General features: G+C 42.9%; 1 protein-coding gene across 7 annotated transcripts in view; it reads left to right on the forward strand.

The window, feature by feature from the left end:
- The window catches only part of LRRK1 (leucine rich repeat kinase 1), a 142,213-nt gene that overhangs the window by 58,151 nt on the left and 59,140 nt on the right, over window positions 1-24,922 (forward strand). For 6 of the 7 annotated variants that reach the window (XM_085850106.1, XM_085850104.1, XM_085850103.1 and 3 more), the window contains 4 exons: window positions 5,966-6,189; window positions 6,522-6,652; window positions 6,782-6,945; window positions 22,606-22,743. In XM_085850106.1, the coding sequence (XP_085706232.1) occupies window positions 5,966-6,189; window positions 6,522-6,652; window positions 6,782-6,945; window positions 22,606-22,743 (657 nt within the window). The remainder of the gene's footprint in view (window positions 1-5,965; window positions 6,190-6,521; window positions 6,653-6,781; window positions 6,946-22,605; window positions 22,744-24,922) is intronic. The other variant, XM_085850105.1, reaches the window with a different exon arrangement.

Consider the following 24,922-nt stretch of genomic DNA (forward strand, 5'->3'; position numbering starts at 1 on the left):
GATACATTTTCGATTTTGCGTTCAAAATATTTTGCTATTTTTATTTGTTGATGTTTGTCACTTGCTCAGATGTTCTGCCAGGTAGTGTTTTAGGACCGACCTTTATTTTAGGTTTATATCGGTGACCTCTCTGCTTCCCTGGGTACTCATCTGTGCAATTCTGCAGAAGGCTTCAACCTGTGTGGAACAATACTCCACACCTCTGAGAGCTTGGATGCTGCAGTCAAAAATATGTCACTGGATACCAACCGGAATGTGTCTTTCAACACAGTAAAATCCCCTGCTTTTAATATGTCCTTCCACAACGATTGGCTTTTGAACCCACCAAACCTCCTACCTCTCCAACATCCCCTCCCCCTCAGGTGGAGAGGGGTAGGTGATTGGGGATCTGTAACCTGTTTGAAGATGGTGGGGAAATGTAATCTGTCTGGACAACCCCTGGAAGAGGTGCAGTCCCTGGAGCTCCTAAGACTCATTATCTGTCACCTGTCTTGAGCAAACCACATTTCCAAAATGGCCACCTAAGGTAGGCCGATGCCTTGGTATTCTTGACAGAGCTCAGTCCATGCTTAGCTGATCAGAGCTAATTACAATGTGTTAGGCCTTCATCTGAAGTATCACAGAGTATGATTCCCCACTCTGAGTTGGTACAGATGCTTCCTATCTTGCTCCCATGGAGGCAATCAAGTTCAAGGCTCTGTGTTTAATTGGCATATATCTGTATGAGGCTGATCTACATTCCAAAGTCTGGTCCTCTCTATTCTCTTATCTGTGGAACGACTTCCCGCATATGTTCTCTCATGCCCCTTGCTCCAGTCTTTCAAAAGTGCTGCCCATCATCACCTCATGCTGTCTTCATGACCCACACCTACTCTTCTCTGACCCCTCCAACCCTTGTTTTCTGCCTCTCGTCCACTCATGTGACATCTTCGTTTCCATGTTCCTCTTAGATCCTCTATTATTCTGTGAACCAGATGTCATTTTTTATTTACAACATCTAGGCTCATGAAAGAGCAAGGTGACAGAAACAAAGAAACAAGGAACAAGGAAATCCAACACAGGTGGAGGCCATTCAGCCTATCATGCCTGCACAAACTCCACACCAATCCATCCACACAAGATCCAAGGAAGGAAATGCAAAAAAATTGTAGTTTATGTCGTTTTTTCTTTCTTTCTTTCTTTCTTTTCTTCCCCTCAGGGGAGGGGGCATGGGCTTGGTTAAAAACGCACATTAACTGCACAACCCCCCTTGAGAAGACCCCACCAACAGCACTCCGTACACATGCACACAATCACCCATCAATGCTCAAACTACTTAAAAGTCCTGCCAACATCCCTCTACCCCTCTATCTCCATAACTTATAGGTACCTATCTAATTCTAATTTAAACTTATCGACTGTTTCTACTGTCACCACCTTTCCAGGGAGACCATTCCATGCATTAACTACTCTCGAAGTAAAAGTCCCCTTCCTTACTACTGCCTTAACACTCCACTTCTTTATGCTCAGGCTATGGCCCCTGGTCCTATCACTCCCTACTCTGTTGAATAATTCATCTACACTTATTTTATCTACACCTTTCATTATCTTAAACATCTCTATCATATCTCCTTGTAGCCACCTCCTTTCTAGTGTATAAAGCCCTGTCTCCTTCAACCGCTCCTCATAGCTGAGTCTAGCTATGCCCAGAATCAATATAGTAGACCGACAATGAACCATTTCTATGGCATCTTTGTCCTTCCAGAACTGTGGTGACCAGAACTGCACACAATATTCCAGATGTGGCCCTCACTAAATTCCTGTACAATGTTAACACCACCTCTTTTGATTTATAATTGATCCCCCTCCGAATTCAACCTAACACCCTATTTGCTTTATCTTTGCTGCCTGGCACTGTGCAACCTTGCTACCTTCCATATCTATGACTACCCCCAGATCCTTCTCCTGTGTGGCACACTCCAAAATTACCCCTTACATCCTGTAATCTCTATTTTCATTGTTCTTCCCCATCCCCAACAACTTACACTTGCTCAGGTTAAATTACATCTGCCAATCTTTTGCCCAATCTATGCAAGTGTCAATACTTTTCTGTATCTGATCACCACTCCCTCTGCTATCCACTTTACCTCCAAGCTTTGTGTCATCCGCAAATTTGGAAAACTTATTCTTCATCCCACTATCCAAATCATTGATGCAAATATTGAATAGTAATGGTCCGAGTACTGGTCCCTGAGGTACCCCACTACTTACATCCTCCCAGCAAGACATCCTCCCACTCACAGCCACTCTTTGTTTCTTATCACTAAGCCAGCTTGAAATCCAATTATCGATCTGACCAGCCACTCCACAATCCCTCACTTTGGCTAACAACCTCCGATGTGGGACCTTATCAAATGCCTTCTTAAAGCATAGATATACTGTCCACTGCCTTTCCCTCATCCACCCAATCAGACACTGCTTCATAGAACTCTAAAAGATTTGTTAAACAGGAACTACCTTTGGGAAACCCATGCTAACTACTTTTGATTTGTTTGTATTGGTTTAAATGGTTCCTAAACATTCTGGTCCCTAATGAATGTCTCCAACACCTTCCCCACAACTGAAGTCAAACTAACAGGTCTATAGTTTCCCAATTCTTCTCTGGATCCTTTTTTAAATAATATTGCATTTGCTACTCTGCAATCCTCCGGTACCTGTCCTGACTCCAGTGAACTATTGAAAATATCCGTTAACATCTCGCTTCCCTGCTCAGCCACCTCCCTCAATACTCTCGGTTGCATATTATCTGGACCCGGAGCCTTACTTACTCTTACATTACCGAGCTGTTCCTTTACTTCCTCCACTCCAACCTGGATCTTCTGTAAAAGCCCTTCCTCACCACCTTGGTAGATACTCTCAGCTATTGGCAATTCTCCTGACTGTTCTTGTGCAAAAGTTGAAGAAAATACCTGTTTAGTAAGCCTGCCTATCACTAAGCACTATTTAATAAGCCACGTTCCTCACCAACCACTCTCCCGGTGCTATTCCTCAATGGGCCCACACTGGTCCTAACCTGTTCTTTTCCCCTAATATAACTTAAAGAAAGCCTTGTTATTATGTTTAATATTCTTAGCCATGTCCTTCTCATACTCTCTTTTGGCTTGTCAAGTTATTTTCTTCACTTGTTTCTGTTTATTCCGATAGTGATAGAAGTGTAACTCCAGTCCTGTTAATTAAACCTAATAAATGATTTTTGCTTCTCCTTAATAGTGTTCCTTATCTCACTACTCAACCACCCTGGTCTCTTTCTACTTCTAGTTTTTCACCTCATTGGAATATACTTGCTCTGCATTTTACATATTTGGTCCTTGGAGGTTTCCCATTTCTCTGATGTTGATTGTCCTGTTGTTAGTCTCCCAATCTACATCACCCAATTCTCTCCTCATCCCCTCAATGTTTACCTTCCTGAAATCTAATAGCCTTACCCCTACTATCCTGAACTCTCACCCTTAACAGAATCTTTGCACACACAATGTTATGGTCCCTTGCTCCTAAATGCTCCCCAACCTCCACCTCCTCCACCATATTGGGATGGTTACTTAAAAGGAGGTCCAACACTGCACTCCCCTTCGTGGACTTATCTACAAACTGGGTTAAAAAGCAATCCTGGACTAAATCTAGGGAATCCTCATCTGCTCTGCCTTTTCCCTGTTCCTGGACCAAATCTATCCCTGGCAAGTTAAAATCCCCGATCATCAATACCCTTCCATGACCACATGCCCTTTTGAATTCTTAATGTACTCCTCCTTCCTCCTCTTCCTTCCCACCCGGAGCCCTATAAAAGCATCCTACCAGTATCTTACTGCTTTTACAATCTTTAATCTCTACATTTATTCCTTCCTTAATGTCACCCCTTTCTTTTGATGCAATGCTGTCCTTTACCCAGATTGCTACTCCTTCTCCAATTCTCTCCTTCCTATCACACCGATACATCTTGTAGCCTTCTAATCCTGTCCTCCTGTTACTCTGCTCCTTAAATCACGTCTCACTCACTGCAACTATATCGTACTCCTCGCTATCTACTTTGGTTTCAAGCTCTTCCATCTTATTATTTAAACTCCTAGTATTGGTTTGGAATATGTTTAACTTTTCCCTTCCTGAAATTCTATTTTCCTGCCTGGCCTTACTCATCCCAATTACTTCATCCGTTCCTTCCTTAATAGCTTCCCCACCCTCCGCTGACCTAAAAAAAAAACCTGAATTTCTTCCTCAATTCCCATTGCAAACCTTGCTGCCCCCTTTCTATTTAACATACGGCCATCATTCCGGAAACACTCCCTTTGTTCCCAAAATGATTCCCACTGCTTCTTAAATGTAAAACCTTCCTCCCTACACCATTCTTCTAGCCATCGGTTGACGTCTATTGCTCTGCTCATAATTTCTATATTGTTTCCTAATCTTGGGAGGATCCCAGAAAACATGACCTCACAACCCTTTGCTTTCAGCCACTTACCCGATATCCTGTATCTATTTTTCAAAACCTCTGAGTAAACTTTCCCTACATCATTTACACCTAGGTGTAGGCCTACCACAACCAACTTCTTCCTGCCATGCCATGAACCGGTACAATATCGTTTATGTCCTCCAGGAGCCTACATTTCTGGAACCTAATTATTTCATTTTTAAACTTTTCTTGTTTTACCTGCACAAAGTGTTTCTTTATTGTTACACTTAAAACTCCAAGGCAAGTACTATGGTGAATTCCACAAGATATCTTGTTCATACATTTTTAGCTTATCTAGAATTTAAATTCATCGCGCACCATCCGTCAGTCTTCTTTTTTTGACTTCTCCGGCCAAACTGCTGGGCCGATCCGGCTGAAATTTGGCAGCAACGTTCTTCTCCTGACTGCTATCAGGAATTGCAAAACTCATTCCAGTCACGTGACTTGAAGTTGGTCAAAATGGCCAACTTCTCAAATTTCTTCAAAAGCTTTCTTCTCTAGACCTACCAGTCAGAATGCTACCAAATTTGGGTTACAATATTAGGATGGGGTCCTGATGTAAAATTGTGGATGCTATGCTGATCACGTGACCGGAAGTGTGTCAAATTGGCAGTTGCGCAAATTCCTTCCAAACTCTTCTCGAGACCCACCAGTCAAAATGCTACCAAATTTGGGTTAAAACATTCGGCCAGGGTGGGATGTTAAATTGCCGAAGTCATTCCAATCAAGTGACCGGAAGTGTGTCAAAATGGCCGACTGTCAATTTTTGGGAAAATCATGTAAATTCTTTCAAAAATCTTCTGTTCCCGACATACCAGCCAGGATGCTACCATATTTGGGTTACAACATTAGGACATGGTCCTGATGTTAAATTGTGAAGGCCCTGTTGATCACATGACCAGAAATGTCAAAATGGCGGTTGCACAAATTCCTTCCAAAATCTTCTTCTTTTGTCGCAGCAGTCAGAATGCTACCAAATTTGGATTGCAACATTAGGCTAGGGTAGGGATGTTAATTATATTGTGGAAGTCATGTGGATCACTTGAAAAGAAGTGTGTCAAAATGGCTAACTTAGTCAACTTTTTTGGAAAATTGCATTAATTCCTTTAAAAAATCTTCTTCTCCAGACTCACCAGTCAGAATGCTATCAAATTTGCAATTCAACATTCGGCCAGGGCCCAGATAAGCTATAGGTCCAGCGGTCCTATTTTTCAAAGTATTTTTATGTAATACAGTAAGTGGACTCTCTTCAGGATGAATTTAGGCAAAATCGCAAAAGTTAAAAAAAACAATGGACAAGAATTAAAATTCATCTTGCATTTGGCTTATCAAAATTCTTCTGAAAGACTGTTTTCCTGAAAGTCTACAGAAAATATGCCTGTGTGCGTGTGTAGTACTTCTAATGAGGAGCTGTTCTCTTCCAGTCTTTTATTTTCCAACTCTCCCTAAAATCCCTTTGTTTGCCACCCAATGCCTTACCAGGGGTTGGTGGTTCGATGGGCACGACTGCAGCTTCCCTGGCTCGAAGTGTCTTGGATTGTAAACATCGCTCATGAGGTGGCAGATTTGGATGTTTCTGAGAATGCTCTCAGCACTCTCCCAACAGTTCTGCCATGGGGCCTGAAAGCCCTTCGACGTTTCAGTGCATTCGGGAACAAACTGATTGAGATTCCTTGTGTGCTTCCAGAGCAGGTTTTCTGCCACAGGTTCGCCAGGCTATGTGGTGCAGGCATATCATATTACTTTGAAAGGCTGTATAAATATATGATTATAATGTTGGTTGGCTTTGCACTTGCTGAACATTTAAGCAGGGTATCAGCACACATCATTTTAAAAGTCTTTGGTATGGCTCAGCTGGGGTTCAGATCACTGACCTCCCAAAGGCAGAGTATATGCTCTAACCATTACACCACTGAGTCTTGTAGTGCTACTCAGCAGTTTTTTTTCTCAAATTTGTGTCATGTAAAAAACATCTGTGATTATTTCTCTCCAGTCACCTAGTCCTTGATATATTTGCATACAAATGTCTTTTGTCCAGGCTTGAGGAGATTGACTTGTCTCACAACATCCTGGTCAGTCTTCCACCTGCTCTATTTTCACTGCAGTGGTTGCAGAAAGTTAACGTATCATATAACCTCCTCTCAGAGTTTGGATCAGAAGAGTTGGCATGTACGTTTCATCTCTTCTCTTCCTGCACTACCGCCTTGGCTTGCATTAGTCTGACATTGATGTCCAGAGCTGATCATTCAGCTTGATCAGAGATCATTGACTAACAAAGTTTGTGGGTGCTATTCACAGCCTGGAACAAGGTGAAATTGCGGAGGCTTGCTTGCCTGGACCTCTCATACAATCAGCTCGAGGATCTAAGTGTTGAAGTGATGCACTTATTCAATGGGCTGCTCTCACTCAACCTCTCTCACAACCTTCTCGTCAGCTTGCCTCCTGCCTGGACTTGCCCCATGGTATGGTTGAGTCATTTCAGTCGCTCTCCTTCATTCGGCTTTGCTTTATTCAAAAACGATTTTATCAAGTTTTTAAGGTTACTTTTCAGATATTTGTTCTTTATAATCCTGCCTTCAGTGTGTTGCATCACAATTTAGCTGTTGCAAAGCCAGCCACCAGATTGCACTGTTGATGCCATCTGGGACGATCATATTTGTCGACAAAATTTCCCTGAAGCCAGGCACCCCCTTTCATTTTACTGTGAGCACCCACATCCTACCTTTTCCCATATAACTTTTCTTTTTTCACCCAGGCGTAACTATTTTAATTTTTTTCCCATCCGAAAAATCAGCTCATCAGTCACATTGAAGGAAGTTCCAGCATCGCCATGTTTCCACTTCAATCTCAATTTCCTTTGCCGGAAGTTTAAAGAAAGGTCCAAATGTTACATTTACTTTGAAAACAGTCGAATTGCAGTGGTCTCTTCATCCTCATACTTCCTGTGTCATGCACAAACATGCAGACAGAGACACAAGACAACACTGGACTTGACTGATTTAATGATCAGACAAACACTGCCAGTGATCTTGGGGGAAGTGGCATAACTTACCCAAGCACTCTGGGTGTCGGCGATGCCATCTTTTTCTCTCCCCAGTCAGCAGGGCAATGAAAAGTTTATCTAAGTTTATATCCCCAATGGAATGTTAAGCCATGCGGTTTATCCACACTGTATCCTCCAAATGCTGAACATCGAGTGAGAAAGCAGCATCATTTCAAAAGATTGTGGTAAGACTCAGCGAGGGTCAGACTCGAACGGCTGACCTTCCAGACTTCCAACCAGGATCAGAACACATGCTCTAACCGCAGTGCCACTCTGTATTAAAAATGCAATCATTTCGGATTGAAATCCAATCGTTACACTAGTTAGAGCTATGTGGCCTAATGCTGATAATAATCTTTACACCAGCAAAGGGCAACTAAAGAAAATAATAAAATAATCAATGGTTTAACATTCTTAAATTTAAAGGGGAATTTTTTTTTTACATTCATTTTCTGATTATCTCACCACTGAAGGTGGGTAGAGGTTATGTTTTCACCCCTGTCTGTTTGCTTGTCTGTTTATCTGTCTGTCTGCCTGTGAGCAGGATATCTCAAAAGGTTGTAGATGGATTTGGGCGAAATTTGGTGGACAGGTTGGGTGTGTGACAAGGAGGAATTGATTAGATTTTGGTGAAGATCCAGATCCGTATCTGGATGCTAGAATTTTTAAAGTGATTCTTCATCATTGAGAGAGAGAGGGCTAAAAACGATATGTAGCACAATGTCTCAAAAAGTTATGGATGGATCGGATAAAACTTAGTGGACATGTTGGATGTCTACCATAGCCAAATTGATTCAATTTTGGTGAAGATCAAGATCCAGATATGAGAATTTTAGATTTTTTGTTTATCTGGTTGTTTGTTTGTCTGTCTGTAAACAGGATATCTCAAAAAGTTTGGACAAAATTTAATGAAATTTGTTAGACAGGTTTGTTGTGTGATGAGGATGAATCGATTAGATTTCAGTGAATATCTGAATCCAGATCCGAGAATATTTAATTTCTTTTAAAGTGATTCTTCACCATTGAGAAATGGGACCAAAAAACAATGGAGAGCACGATATTTCAAAAAGTTGTGGACGGATTATGACAAAACAAGGTGGATGAGTTGGGTGGGTGACAAGAACACACCGATTCGATTTTGGTTCAGGATACGGACACAGATGCGGCCTATCAATGGGATACAAAACGTAAACTGTTCAGCTTGGTGGAGGGATGCGCTCGACCGAGTGCTGTTCTCCTCTTTTTTTTTTATGATTTTGGAACTGAAATACACTGAAAGAGATTTTTGAGAGATAAGGAAGTAAAAATTTCTCAATAAAACCAATGGGAAATCTGAACATTGTTTTTCAATCACCAAATGAAAGAAATCAGCTTTAAAATACTACCGGCAAACTTCAACAGTCGGCTTACTTTCCAATTTCAATGAAGCAATTATGTTTGTTAGTTTTGTTTGAAGCAGAATCGATGTCGAGAATGTCATCTCACACAAGGCAGTTGAAGCAAACATGGGCAGCAATCTGGTGCCACTTCAAGAAAATGAGGTTGTGTCAGTAATTATGTTAACATCCTGTATTACAGTACTTACAGTGAAATTGTTCCATGCTGATGACAACCAGGCATCCAGAAACACATCCATGCCAATAGACCCGAACGCGGTCCAGCACAAGAACACACAGGAAGGCACACAAGATGCACAAGTATATCACACCAACCAACAATGAACAAAAACTGTTAAACAAGACAATTCTGGAACAGGTATCCTCAGATTTATAAGACAGCCTTTCCAAGTAAAGAAAATGGTTTCTCAACAAAAAGGAACAACATTGATATGACGTACCATGATGAGCTGTTTCTGATGTCACATTTGTGGATTACTTATTGAAGCTACATAGTCAGATAATCACCACTTGCCACTGCAGAAGGTAGGCTGTCAGTGTGGCCAGGATAATGAATTATTTCAGTCGAGCACCAATGTCAGGTTTATCCTCAAATTCAGCTCCAAAGCAAAGACATAGCCCAAGTTAAGGACTTCACCAACTTGCTGCTCTAAATTTCTGCTGATGTCCTATTATGAGCAATCATTCAGGGTTCAGGACTAACAATCATTGGTTTTGTTTTAGGCCTGCTTTGTTCATGATAGTTGCTGGCAAAGATAATATCAGTGCATTATGTTAAAAATGTTTCCAGCTGTTGTAATATTTTCCTCTTTTTGGAGTTAAAATTAAAAAAAAAAATTGGAGTATTTATTTGCACCAGAATCCAATTTGATTTCGTCCATTGAGCTGTGTCTCTACATTAGGACAGGAATTGGAATTTGGCCAGGAATGGATTGATTACCTTCCCTGAAGCGTCGGCTGACAATTTTCCAATACCAGGTTTCTAAAGCCGATGTTGGTTGTTGATGCTGCACTTAGCAGTGTAGCAGTTGAGAATGCTTTACGTATTTTTTGTTGTGGTTTTGTATACATTGTCGGTGCTCGTGGAGGAGCTAAAACACAGAATGGACCAGGAGGTAGCAGAATGAAAATAACAGTGGACAGAGAGGGTGAACACACCAACAGCACAGTTTTTTTTTTTGTATATATAGTCGAGGCTCGTGGAATAGCTAGTACTAGTACACAGGATCAGAATGCAACAGGACAAAAGGAACAGCAGAGAGAAGGGGGGACACCAGCAGCAGAGCCGAAGGCCAAGACAGAGGGAGGCGGACAAAACAATGGTTGTGGGGAGGAATGGGGGGCAGGTGAAGATGTATGGGGTGCACAAGATGGATGCAGAAGTAAACTTTCAGGAGGGAAAACTGGAAATTTTAAACGAGGAGGGATTGGGATGGGGTGTGGGGGACTAACTAAGGTAGAAAAGATCGTAGCTTTTGATTTGGGACAACCTGAGATGGTAGTGAACAGCTGTCTTGAATACCTGGACGGAAGAATGAGATTGGAGAAGACGTTGAAGTTTGTTCCACAGGTGGGGAAAAGAGGAACAAATAAGTGGAGGTAAGCAGTGATCCTGGATTTAGGTAGTTTCACCAGAAAGGGCTTGATTGTGGAACGTCTGAGCCCTGCAGAAATCTTGGGGAAGGGGACAAAGCATGCAAAGAGCAGAGGGTGAAATACCAGAAAGGAGGCAGTAGAAGACAGAGACCACCGACCTGTCTGCGATGGCGAAGTGATCAGCCCACATAGACTCAGCTGGTGCTGGATGCTATGCTGGGCTCTCTGCTGGTTACTGTGTGGGATGTGCCATGCTGTTCTGGGCGCTCCTGGCGTGGGTGTTCTGAGCATGTCATGCTGATGCGGAGGGACCTGAATATCTCAGTGCACTGGGGATCATTGACGCGAACCTCGTGGCCATTGGTGGTTGGTACCAGACGACTGACCATCAACCAATAAAGAACAGTGTGCCTGGGGATATCATCCACCGTTGTCATGGTGGGATCCTCCATGCCCTTCAGAAGCCATGGGCCTTTAGCTCGTGCAATCCTCTAGAGTCTTGAGGGACGCAGCTGGTTCCACAGGTTCCTATAGTTATTTCGTTAAATGCCTATATTTATGTTCCATTCTGTGGGCATGAGTGTCGTGTAAGCGTAAGGGAAGTTATTGATTGTTTGCTTCTGGATATTGTGCCATTTTCCAATGCACTTTATAAATCCGACTTGATCTCTGGTTTATCGTGCTTGCTCCAACAGTTTAATCTGGTGGCTTTTTCCTGTTAAAGGAAGATTGATTGATTGGAGAAAAACGCATCAAATGGTTTGGTTGCTGGGCTGAAGATAAGATCTATCGCATGACTGCCTATCGGCATGGCACTCACTCGTATCAAGGACCTCAATCTGCACGCCAACGCAGCTGGGGCTGCAGGATCTGACAGGATGTTTTGGGACAAGGGACTGTCATAGCCGTTTTGACTTGACTGAATGAATTCGAACCAGACAACCAGGATGGACCACGTGACTGTTGCGGCATTATGTAGTTGCTGTAAGTGAGATGTGGTTTCGTGAGCATTCCAACTAGATGATGGCAATTGAAGTGTACAAAGGTGTGATAGGAAAGAGGAAAAGGGAGGAGGTGTGGCAATCTGGGTGAAAGGCAATATTGTTACGAATTTGGAAACCTTGTGCACACAGACAGACAGCAGTCCCCAAGTTTAGTTATCTCGATAAGTATGTGTTTATAGTTAGGGTCCCCTACCTGTGTCTAATGGGAATTACATGTGTGCGCTGTGGAGTTTCTTTTACAACAAATCTCCTTCACTTCACTTCGCACACCGACGCCAATGCCCACGTGCGTTCGGCCACGTACGTGGGTGGAGATTTCCATCGCCTCAGATCGGGACTCCACCGAGGAAGGCAGGGGCATGCCCCTTGTCCAATCACGCCACAGAAGGCGGCTTTCCCACGACACGCCGGCCAGTGAGGATTGAGATGGCCACAGAAGGCGACTTTCTCACGACACGCCGGTTAATGAGGGTGAGATGTCCACAGAAGGCGACTTTCCCACGACACACCGGCCAATGAGGATTGAGATGGCCACAGAAGGCGACTTTCCCACGACACGCCGGCTAATGAGGGTTGAGATGGCCACAGAAGGCGACTTTCCCTTGACACGCCAGTTAATGAGGGTTGAGATGGCCACAGAAGTCGACTTTCCCTTGACACGCCAGTTAATGAGGGTGAGATGGCCACAGAAGGCGACTTTCCCACGACACGCCGGCTAATGAGGGTTGAGATGGCCACAGAAGGCGACTTTCCCTTGACACGCCAGTTAATGAGGGTTGAGATGGCCACAGAAGGCGACTTTCCCACGACACACCAGCCAATGAGGATTGAGATGGCCACAGAAGGCGACTTTCCCACGACACGCCGGCTAATGAGGGTGAGATGGCCACAGAGAGTGACTTTCCCACGACGCCCCGTCCAATGAGGGTGGAGATCGCCTTAGACAGCGATTTTCTCACCCCAGAGGAAAAAGGAATATAAAGGAACGCCAGGCTGGGAACATGGATCATCGTCGTCTTGGGGGTCGGGGGTCTTGGTGCTGGCTGGTTCATCTGGTCCTGGGTCATCGTCGTCTCTGATCTTCTCCTTGGTCTTGGTCGATTGGTGCGTGGCCAGTTGGAGAGCGTGGTACCTGGTGCTTGGAGCGGCATCGTGTTGTGGGTTCGAGTCCCACCGAGCCGGATCGTCGAAGACCACACGAGGTGGACAGGTCCAAGCACAGGCTCTGGTCTCCAGCTCACCTTTCCTCAAGCTGGAAGCCTTCAATAAAGACCCGACGAGGTCCATTTATTTGTGTGTGTGTCTGTTTGTGGGCCCGTCTTCAAGTAGAATTGTGTCAGTGCTTTCTTTTGCTCATTGTACATTACATTTCTTATTCGGATTACTCTGCTCTTTGTGTGCTTCCCTCCCCGATTATTATTATAAATAAATTTCCCTATTGTTGAATGTCCCAGCTCGTTCCCTGTCATTTCTTTCATTGGCTTAGCACGCTGTGTATTGAGAGATAGCGAGGGCAAATTGTTCATTTGGTCCGGCGCGGCTCTGGTAACTCTGCTCGGTTACGCCGGATCCGAGTCGTTTCCTGCGACTCGGATCGGACAGAGTCGGCCGAGGGTGTGGTTCCCCGGTTGTTAGACTGCGTGGGTATTTAGGTATATTGAAATTAGGCAATTAACCTTACCCCACACCGTCGAAGTATTGGCGACCACGGTCCTTTAAGTGACCCGTCGGCTCCGGAGTTATCCGGAGTGACGACCTATAAATTCCGGTGTGTTCGGTGGAGCCGACTCTACTGCTCCCTCTAGCGGTCATGCTCGCCACCGACACCCGGCCCCACAACAGTATTGTATGGAGAGAAAGGCACGACACTCGAGGGAATTAATGCAGACTGCAGAGGATTCTGTGTGGATAGATATTAGAGATGAAAAGAACACGAAGACACTTGAAGGATGCTTTTCCAGGCTTCCTGGGATGAGGGAAGAGCAGAAAAGATGGGTACGTGAATAGTTCAGAAAGGTATGTGATTAGAGAAGAGTATTGATTAATTATGGGGGATTTTCATTTGCCAACGATGAATTGGTCGAGGAACAGGGAAAAGGCAGAGCAGATGAGGATTTTCTATCTCTTGTTCAAGATTGCTTTTTATCCGAGTTTGTACAAAAGCCCATCAGGGTGTGTGTGATGTTTGACCTCTTTTTGAGTAACGATCCCAGTTTGGTGGAGGAGGTGGGAGAATATCTCGAGACAAGGGACCACAACGTAATAACCACATCTCTATTGTTGAGTTGTGAAGTTCAGGATTGTGGTGTTAGACTGTCGGATTTTAGAAGGGCAAACTTTGAGGTATGAAAAGCAATTTGGAAGCTTTCGATTGGGTGAAGTTAATGAGTGGATGGTCTGCATCGGAGAAATGGGCAAACTTCAAGGAGTAAATACTTTGGGTGTAGGGTAGGTACAGTTAAGGCCAAAATTATTCATACCCTTACCAAATTTGGAGTATTTTGAATCGTGTTATTTGAGGAATGAGTTTCTTCTGGCTTAAGTTACATAAGAATGTGACAAACAGCTGAAAGAATCACTGCAAGAGACATTTCAAGAAATACATTGTTTCGGGGGTATTTTATTGATAGATTTACAAAAAAAAATGTCATGTCCAGAATTATTCATACCCTTGCTTAAGGCCCAGTCACACCTTGACGATTTAGCCAGCTAATGCTGATTTTTGAAAAATTTGTCTAAAACGCTGGCACACGTCGAATACGTTATGGGTAAGTTTTGGAAACATTGAGAGCACGCTGAAAAACACTGCCATACGTCGTAGTACGCTGGCTTTCATCGTTGTACTTTGCGGTTGTCCTCAAATTTTAGCATGCTTGAAATTTTACGACTTATGCCAGCGTATGACTCACACGTTCCAATACGCTGGCCATAAGTTGTAGGCACGTTATGCGATCGTTGACACACGTTACTTGTAAGTTAATCATAAGTCGAAACACGTCGAGGTAATGGTTAGCGTCAGTGTTCCAGACTCCCTGTTTTTTTGTTTTTTTTCGGTATAACGGTGATGTTGACGCTTCGATTTCTAGTGCGGTTATGATTTAAATCGTTGAGCGGCAGCCTATTAATTATATTATATTATAACCGCACTAGAAATCGAAGTGTCAACATCACCTTCATACCGAAGAAAAAAAAAAACCAGGGAGTCTGGAACACTGTCAACTGACACTAACCATTACCTCGACGTGTTTCGACTTATGAGTAACTTACAAGTAACTTTTGTCGAAGTGTGCCAACGATCGCATATCGTGTGTACAACTTATTCCCATCGCATGCAGAACGTGTGAGGCATACGGCAAGTACGTCGTAAAATGTTTAACACGTTTAAAAGTACAAAACTTACTCCACTTACTACGACATATGATAGCGTACTTTAGCGTTCTATTCACGTATACCAAACTTACCCATACCGTATTCGACGTGCGCCAGCGTCTTAGACGCATTTTTCAGAGGTCGGCATACGCTGGCAAGATCGCCAAGGTGTGACTGCGATTGTGACACTTCCATTTCTCCGGCGGTTATGATTTGAATTATTGTGTGGCAGCGTTTTAATAGGCGATACGTGCAGCGCGCTATGCATAAGTTAGACTATCGTTGGGCATAGGTTGTGAACACCGACAACAGGCTAAGCATTCATTAGTATAAGTTATCTATAAGACAACGAAACGTTCTGTGTCCGTTACTTATATGTTATGCATACTACCAACTAGTTACGAATACGTCCGAATCTTTAAAAAAAAAAACATCATAAGTTCAGCGTAAGCCAGCGTTTTACATACATTTTGATACGTTGCCATTGCTGGTGAAAACGTCAAGGTGTGACTGGGCCTTTAGATCAGTTCAAAGTCACATTCAGTAATCAATCGAAAAGCCTCTGTTTGTGATTACAGCCTCCAAACGGTTTTTGTACTTGCTCACAAGGTTTGTGCATGTCTCTATAGGGATTTTGGCCCACTCCTCCTTCACGAAGGTCTCCAGGTCTTTGAGGTTGGAAGGCTTCCTTTCCATCACTCCGGTCTTGAGCTCCCTCCACAGATTCTTGATTGTGTTGAGGTCCGGACTTTGGCTTGGCCACTCGAGAACGTCCACATCATTATCCCGGAACCATTTCTTGACTGACTTTGCAGTGTGTTTTGGATCGTTGTCCTGGCGATACGTCCAATGCTCCCCGAGGTGAAGTTTCTCTGCGAACTGTTTGATGTTTTCCTCAAGGATCTTGATGTACTGCTCCTTTTTACCCCTCAGCCCAAATTGGCTAAGGGGTATTGTCGTCATAGGCGTTGTCCGGGCGTCCGTCCGTCTGTCAACTTTTGGTTTCCGTCAATTTCGAGGAGAACGCCTTGTCTGATTAAATCCATTTTTGCAGGGTATGTTGGGGTTGAGTAGAGGAAGGTTCCTTTCGAAAATGGGCACGCTGCGATTTTCAATATGGCCTCCATGGCAGCCATCTTGAAATTGGTTTCTGTCGATTTCGAGGAGAACGCCTTGTCCGATTAAATCCATTTTTGCAGTGTGTGTTGGGGCTGAGTAGAGGAAGGTTCCTTTGATTAAATCCATTTTTGCAGGGTGTGTTGGGGCTGAGTAGAGGAAGGTTCCTTTCGATATTCAGTGTGATGCGATATCCAATATGGCGGCTTGGGCAGCCATCTTTAATTTGGTTTCCAGACAATAACTTGAGAACGGCTTGACAGATTGATTTTATTTTCATGGGGGTATAATGGAGGTGGTTAGAGGAAGGTTTCTTTCAATATACAGCACAATCTGATATCCAATATGGCGGCTAGGGCAGCCATCTTGAATTTGGTTTCCGGACAATAACTTGAGAACGGCTTGACTTATTGATTTCATTTTTGTGTGATATAATGGGGGTGTTTAGAGGAAGGTTCCTTTCGATATTCAGCACAATCCGATATCCAATATGGCGGCTAGAGCAGCCATCTTGAATTTGGTTTCCAGGCAATAACTTGAGAACGGCTTCACACATTGATTTTATTCTGGCGAGGTATAATGGGGTTGAGTAGAGGAAGTTTTCTTTCCAAAATGGGCACACTGCGATTTTCACTGTGGCCGCCACGGCAGCCATCTTGAAATTGGTTTCCGTCAATTTTGAGGAGAACGCCTTGTCTGATTAAATCCATTTTTGTTGGGTGTGTTGGGGTTGAGTAGAGGAGGGTTCCTTTCGAAAATGGGCATGCTGCGATTTTCAATATGGCTACCATCTTGAAATTGGTTTGCGTCAAGGGGCTGAGGGGTTACGCCCACTTTGCGGTGCTATTTTTAATGTATTAGTGGGGCGGCTTAGCCCAAATAGTCAAAAGAATTGTGCATTTTGTGATACAAGCACCAAATTTGGCACAAATGTACATTAATATGTTGCGAACATTTTCAGATATTGGGCCACTTGAAATTCTCTCTTTATGTCCGCCATATTGGATTTCAAAATGGCCGCCACTTGAAATCTACATTTGCTATTATCTCTGGATGTAATGCAGCTATTGACTTGATTCTGGTATCTAAATGTATGTTTTTGGGGGCAAGAAATCCAATGGTACCATTTTCAACTTAATATTATCTATCACAGTCTGTTATATAATTTTATTTGGAAATTATCTAGGCAAATATTGGATTCAACACAATACTTTGAAAACAATGTCTTAGTTCTGTAAATATAAATAAATAAAAAAAACTATACTAAATCACTAGTAACAACTCGGACAAGCTCATATATATATATATATATATATATATATATATATATATATATATATATATATATATATATATATATATATACTGGCAGTCTAAAATATAAATTCATATCCCATTAGGAAACAAAGTGACCCATTCATTTGTGTTTTTCATATGCATATTTTATATAACATTACATTCATATTGTCAATAAATACCAAACATGCATAATCCCATTTTCCTAGACCCTTTAAGCCATCTTTTGTGTTTCTAGAGTACAGAAATTTCTTGTATAGGCTTCCATCTGTCTTGTTTCCTTAACAATGTACTGTAGCATGTCTTTAACAATGTTTACAAACATGACTCCACTACATGTCTTTAATCACAGCCCAGACCCAAATAAAAGAGGAGAGAGGCTGCATGTGTGTTGACCCACATCAACTGTGTTCTTTGTGTGTGGCTGTGTTTAAATCACCTTGTGACTCCACATAAATGAGTTAATTACATACAATCTGGGCTCAGCTAGACAACATTGTGTGGTCAGCAATGAAGACAAGAGTCTGAATTACATGTATGCAAAAGACCTTGTGAACCAGTGAAGCAAATACACGGGTAAGCATGAATTAAATCTAGGGCATGATATAATTTCCATGATGTTTACCTCTACACTCAATGGTGGAAGGAGGTAATGTTTTGATCCGTAACAAGCTGAAGGTGTTCAGCACTTCCACTTCAAGAAGCCAGAGCATAGGTCAGCAACATCTCGCCTCCATCAAGAATGATCGTGAACTCTTCGCATGCCTGTACATTGGCTGCCAGATGAGGGATGGAAACCTTGAGGAGTTCTTTTGTCACGAGAATCAGGCATGTCCTCCTGCATTATCTGATGGTGGAAACCTCTGCACTGGTACCAAGAGTGATCTCCTCACATGCTTGGAAGAAGTCTCCGACGCAAAGACAGAGACTCCTGTCACGACCTGTATTGTGCTTGATGGAGCAGCCATCGTCCAGATGCTGAAGTCGGCTGCATCAAAGACCTTTGAAGAGTATGCACAACAGATCTTCATCCCATATATGTCCATGAAGCTGCAAACAGTGTCACGCCTGGATCTGGTCTGGGATACTTACCTTGCTGATTCACTGAAAGGTAGTACACGTGCAAAGCGGGGACAAGGTGTGCAGAGACGTGTGGTGGTTGCCGCAGCCATACCGGGAAACTGGCAGGACTTCCTACGAGTAGACAGTAACAAGACCGAGCTGTTCAGGTTCCTCTCAGCAGCTCTCATGGAATGGTTTGACCAGGAGGACAAGCAACTCGTCATTACTGATGGAGAGGCAGTGCTCAGCAAGCCACTACTGCCAGATATGACCTCACTCGCCCCATGTAACCATGAAGAAGCTGACAGTCAGATGTTGCTGCATGCATCTCACGCAGTTCAGCATGGACACCATGCAATACTCATCCGGACTGTAGACACCGATGTTGTGGTGCTGGCAGTGTCCCTGGCACAGGAGTTGCAACCAGAAGACAAACTGTGGCTGGCATTCGGAAGAGGCCAGAGTTTCCGATACCTAGCAGCACACAAATAGCAGCTGGATTGGGATGAGAGAAAGCTCGTGTACTGCCAATGTTCCACGCTCTAACTGGATGCGACACTGTGCCTAGTTTTCATAGACATGGCAAGAAGACTGCGTGGGCAGTCTGGACGGTACTGCCAGAACTCACTGAGGCACTGCTGCTGCTGTCCTCTGCACCTCGTAACATACCAGACGATGCAATGCGCATCATCGAGAGGTTCGTGATCCTGTTGTATGATCGAACCAGCAAATGCACAGACATTGGCAAGGCCAGGAGGAAACTCTTCGCAAGGAAGAACAATGTGCAGCTCATCGCTCCAACGAAGGCAGCTCTGGAGGAACATGTCAAGAGGGCAGTGTATCAAGGTGGACATGTGTGGGGTCAGATACTGCTGCCAGCACCAGAGCTCCCTCCACCAACCAACTGGGGTTGGTCAAGGACTGGAGAAGGACAGTACACACCTTACTGGACCAGGCTAACTGAGGCAACTCACAGCTGCATTGAGCTGGTTTCTTGCAAGTGCAAGAAAGGGTGTGTGAGGTGCTGCAAGTGCAAAAAGGCTGCCCTTCAGTGCACAGCCCTCTGTGTGTGTGAATCGGACTGCACATGACGATGAGTCAACAACATACATGTACTTGTGGCAATGCTGAACTTGTTAACATGACACTGTTTATGTACACGTATATTCAGTACCGGTATATACCTAGCCTCAGATATCAGTACACCGAGCCTCTAATACTAGACCATGTAGCATGTCAGTATTATACCTAAGACATTTACAGAACTAAGACATTGTTTTCAAAGTATTGTGTTGAATCCAATAATTGCCGAGATAATTTCCAAATAAAATTATATAACAGACTGTGATAGATAATATTAAGTTGAAAATGGTACCATTGGATTCCTTGCCCCCAAAAACATACATTTAGATACCAGAATCAAGTCAATAGCTGCATTACGTCCAGAGATAATAGGAAACGTAGATTTCAAGTGGCGGCCATTTTGAAATTCAATATGGCGGACATAAAGAGAGAATTTCAAATGGCCCAATATCTGAAAATGTTCGCAACATATTAATGTACATTTGTGCCAAATTTGGTGCTTGTATCACAAAATGCACAACAGGTTTGCTATGCTGCTACACTATGATGCCATCCACTTTGACGAGATTGCCGGGCCCACTGGCTGAGAAAAATTCCCAAAGCATTATGCTCCCGCCTCCATGCTTGATGGTCGGGACTGTGTTCTTCGAGTTGTATGCTTCACCTTTCTTTCGCCAAACGAAAGCAACATCTCTGTGCCCGAAAAGCTCCATTTTCGTCTCATCCGACCACAGAACTGAGGACCAAAAACTTGAATCTTTGTCCAGGTGAGCTTTTGCAAAGGCTAGACGAGCCGTTCTGTGGCTGGGATGGAGGAGTGGAGTCTTTCTTGGTCGGCGTCCATGGAGACCCCCCTTGTGCAATGTCCGCTGGAATGTCTGCCTTGATATCTTGGTCCCAGACTCGCCAAGGTTGTTCAGGAGAGCCTTAATAGTGATCCGTGGATTGTTGTTGGCCTCTCGCCATACTTTTCTTGCCAGACGAGGTGACACCTTTGGTTTCCGACCACGTCCTTCAATGTTTTTTGCAGTGTGGAACTCCTTGTACTTCCTAATTATGCTTTGTATCATGGCAACTGGCACTCGGAACTGCTTCAAAATAGCTTTGTAGCCTTTCCCCTCCTTGTGAGCATTCACAATGCACAACCGAAGGTCCTCACTGACTTCTTTCTTCTTCGCCATGCTGACAATGGCCTGAGAATGATTGCAGCAGCTCCCCTTAATTTATAGTCAAAAAGAAGAGTGTTGTTCTCTAACATTCCTCACTGTATATTCAATAGACCACATTTGTAATGCATTCAGATTGTATGCACACATCTTGGAATAATTGCATAACATTATAAAGAATCCTAGGAATATCAAAAGCATGTGCATTATCACAAACATTGGCCTCAATTCTGAGACTTGGTATGGGGTATGAATAATTTTGGACAGGCATAAAAAACAGAAATCTTAACATTTCTATTGTTATGCTAATAATGTTGAGCCAAATATATGTGGATTTGTACATGCCAATTAAATGTCCTTGGGTGAAGTGAAAGTTCCACCACTCCAGCTTGTAGGTATGAGATAAATGCAAAACTCATATTTTTCATAGAGTATGAATAATTTTGGGCTGAAGTGTATATGACAGTTACGTGTAAAGGTAGAGGCAGAAATAAGCCAGGGTGGTTGAGCAGGGACGTATGCAGTGTAATTAAGGATTAGCATAAGGCATTCATTATTGTTTAGTACAAAACAACCGGAAAAGTCTGACTAACATCAGTATAGGAGGAAACAGAGACTAGTTAATAACATAACTCAACAGGCCATCAGAGAACATGAAAGGACATAGCCAAGAATATTAAACATAACAACAAGGCATTGTTTAGGTATACAACTGGTAAGGAAAGGGTTAAGAGCAGGGTGGGCCGATTGTGGAATACCAGGGGAGAATTGGTGGATGATGAGGGTGAGATGGCAGGCTTATTAAATCGTTTTACATTTACACAAGAACAGTCAGGGGAACTTCAAAAAGCTGAGAGCATCCATCTCGGGGGTGAGTAAGGGCTTTTATAACAGATCGAAGTAAGAGTAAAGGAAGTGAATGAACTGCTCGGAAAAAAAACTAGGGGATGATAAAGTTCCAGGGACAGATAATATGCATCTAAGAGTATTGAGGGAGGTGTCAGAGCAGCTAAGCGTGGTGTTAGCAGATATGTTAAACAGCTCGTTGGAGTCAGGACAGGTACCAGAGGATTACGGAGTAGGAAATGTAACACCATGATGAAAGTTTCTAGAGAATAATTGGGGAACTACAGACCTGTTAGTTTGACTTCAGAGTGGGGAAGATGTTGGAGATGTCAATTCAGGAAGGGATAAGGAACAATGTGAATCATTTAAAACCAATTAAATGTAATCACCATGGATTTACTGAAGGTACTGTAAGTCATGTTTAACAAATTTGTTGGAATTCTATGAAGCACTTTCTGACTGGGTGGATGAGGAAAGAACAGTGGACATTGTATATCTGGACTTTAAGAAGACATTTGATCAGGTACCACATATGAGGTTGTTGGTCAAAGTGAGTGCTTGTGGAGTGGCTGGTCAGGTAGCTAATTGGATAACAAACTGGCTTAGTGATAGGAAGCAAAGAGTGGCTATGAGTGGGAGGATGTCTTGCTGGGAGGATGTAAGTAATGGGGTACCTCAGGGATCAGTACTTGGACCATCATTATTCTAAATTTCAAATAAGATTTGGAGATTGGGGTTGAGAGTTGGCTTTCTCAATTTGCATATAATACAAAACTTGGAGTGAATGAAGATAGCCAAGAAGGGGAGGTGTGATCAAATTCAGGAAAGTGTAGATACTTTCATAGATTGCAGATAAAGGGATACAGGAACATTGGCAGGTCTTCTATCTAGTTTGTGAGAGGATGGGTGATAGTATCTGGTGTTGGTGTATTTCAGGCATGATGGGCCTCATGGACTCCTTCTGCTCCAAAGTTCCTTGTATATCCTTGTAATAAAATAAGAAAAAACAACAAAGGAATAGTCTTTGTGTGTTTCGAGTAATTGTGTGAGTTGAATAAGTGCATGCTGTACGACATCATATAAATGTGATGCCTGTGCCAAAGAGCCATTACAATATCTGAATAAGGCCTGTGTGTCATTTCAGGAGAATTTGAATGCATCACACAACCAGTTGGAGAGCGTCCCGAGCCACATGCCACTGCATTGGACCAGGACATTAGTACAGTTGGATTTCAGCCACAACTATCTATTAGAGGTCCCCACTGCCATCTTTCAGTTAGAGGTATTCCCTCATATTCTGCTGTTGTCTTCTGTTATTCTTGGCATTCAATGCTTTGATTGCTGATCGCAGTGGTTCCTGCAGATTTTAAAAAGGTACACACGCATTCCGATATATATATATATATATATATATATATATATATATATATATATATATATATATATATATATATATATATATCTTCTTCTTCTTTCGGCTGCTCCCGATAGGGGTCGCCACAGCGGATCACCCATATGATCCGCATCGTGATTTGGCACATGTTTTCCACCGGATGCCCTTCCTGATGCAACCCTGGTCGCCTCTTACGACACGGATATGGTACACCTATTTTAACCGGGGTATACACCGGCCCCGTATTCTGGTACTCATTTCGCCGACCTCGGAAGGATGACAGGCTGAGTCAACCCCCTGGTGTATTAATTCAGTGGCCCAACGGGGCTTGAACTCAGGACCTTTTGGATCCCAAGCCGCTGCCCTAACCACCGTGCCAACACCAGGCTATATATATATATATATATATATATATATATATATATATATATATATATATATATATATATATATATATATATATATATATATATATATATATATATATATATATATATATATATATATATATATATATATATATATATATATATATATATATATATATATATATATATGGACATCAGAATTTAAATATGCATTTCAATAAAATAGACATTATCAAAGCTTTTCAATTTTCACTCCTCAGGTTAAAACCGCAAGCAGATGAAGAAAAAGAAGTACCAAACTCTCGTTTATGAAGATACAATGGAATGTCCTCAATGTTGATTGGTTGAGAGAAAGAAAGGACAGGATTACTTGATTGGTGTAACCATTGAGCATCATGAATAATGAGTAGATGGAAATGAACCATCATGAATCATGATTAGGTGGAGATGAATCACCAAAGTACCGACGGAAACATAATGCTAATTCGCTGAGGGCTAGTTGTGGGTAGCTTGAGATGATGATGTTGATGCTGCTGGAGGGAGGAGGTTGGAGGTTAGGAAGATGTGGATGTAGAACTTGCGATGGCTGTTGGATTATCATGAGCATGACAAAGAAGGGTACGACGATCCTTAGCCACCCTTGATCCAGAGCAGAAAGAGAGATGGTGTCCTCTTCCAAAATAATCCCATCTCTTTGGCGTTAAACACCTGCTCCGGCATAAATCCATTCACTTTTATTAGTTCCATGAGCTGCCATGGGTAGTTTTTCGCAGAATCATGGTCTGCAATGTTTGAACTGGAGCCTTCGGTCCCAGGTGCCTCATGGAAACGTTGGTAAAATCTGCAATGATTTAGACTGTATAACTGGTCCACTCAAAGGGGTAAATCCACAATGGATTTATACAAAATACACATACAAAACTTTCGTTTGCAACCTGATGGAGTACTGCTCTCCCCTCTGGGCTGGTGCTCCTGCCTCTCACCTTTCTTGGCTGTGGAAACCAAGGCATTTAGGATCATCGGTATCTCCCGCAGACGAAAGAGGCTGAGGCTGAGTCTTTGGGCCTCTCACTCTCTTACCGCAGGCAGGTCGGTGGTCTTTCTGTCTTCTACCATCTCCTCTACGGTCTCGCCTCCCCCCTTGCTGTGCGTTGGGTGTTAGCTCTCATACGAGCCTCAACAATGTATACAAAAAAAGTGGTTTCTCCTGCACACCAGTCCACTCAAACATTTTTTCTGTTTGGCGCTTGATCCAAACATTAAGCATTTTTTCAATCCTGTCAATGAGACATTTGCACTTTGCAGAACAGGAACACTCAGACTGATATTTTACTCACTTTTACAGCACAGTCCATTTATTGATCCCATCATTGCGTCTCACAGCTGCCACAGTTTAACCTCTTGCCAATCTATCTAACATCTCGATTTCTTTGCACAATATCATGACCTTTCTCTACCTTTTGGCACAACAAATTTTGTCCATTGTTTTATGTTTGGGCACCATTACTGACTGTTGAGTGTCTTCTCGATCTTGTAGATGTAGTATTACAGGATCTCTGAATATAATTTCCTGTTTGATGACGGTTCATTATTAAACTTTCCTTCATTCCCGTATGCTGGTCTGATTACTACAATTAACAGTGTGCAAGAAACACAGAAAGACTAGTATTGGAAGATAATCGTACACGTGGGCACAAACA

The sequence above is a fragment of the Eptatretus burgeri genome, chromosome 12, assembly GCF_056783735.1.
Source record: "Eptatretus burgeri isolate ZD-2024b chromosome 12, Ebu_testis_v1, whole genome shotgun sequence".
Taxonomy (NCBI): domain Eukaryota; kingdom Metazoa; phylum Chordata; class Myxini; order Myxiniformes; family Myxinidae; genus Eptatretus; species Eptatretus burgeri.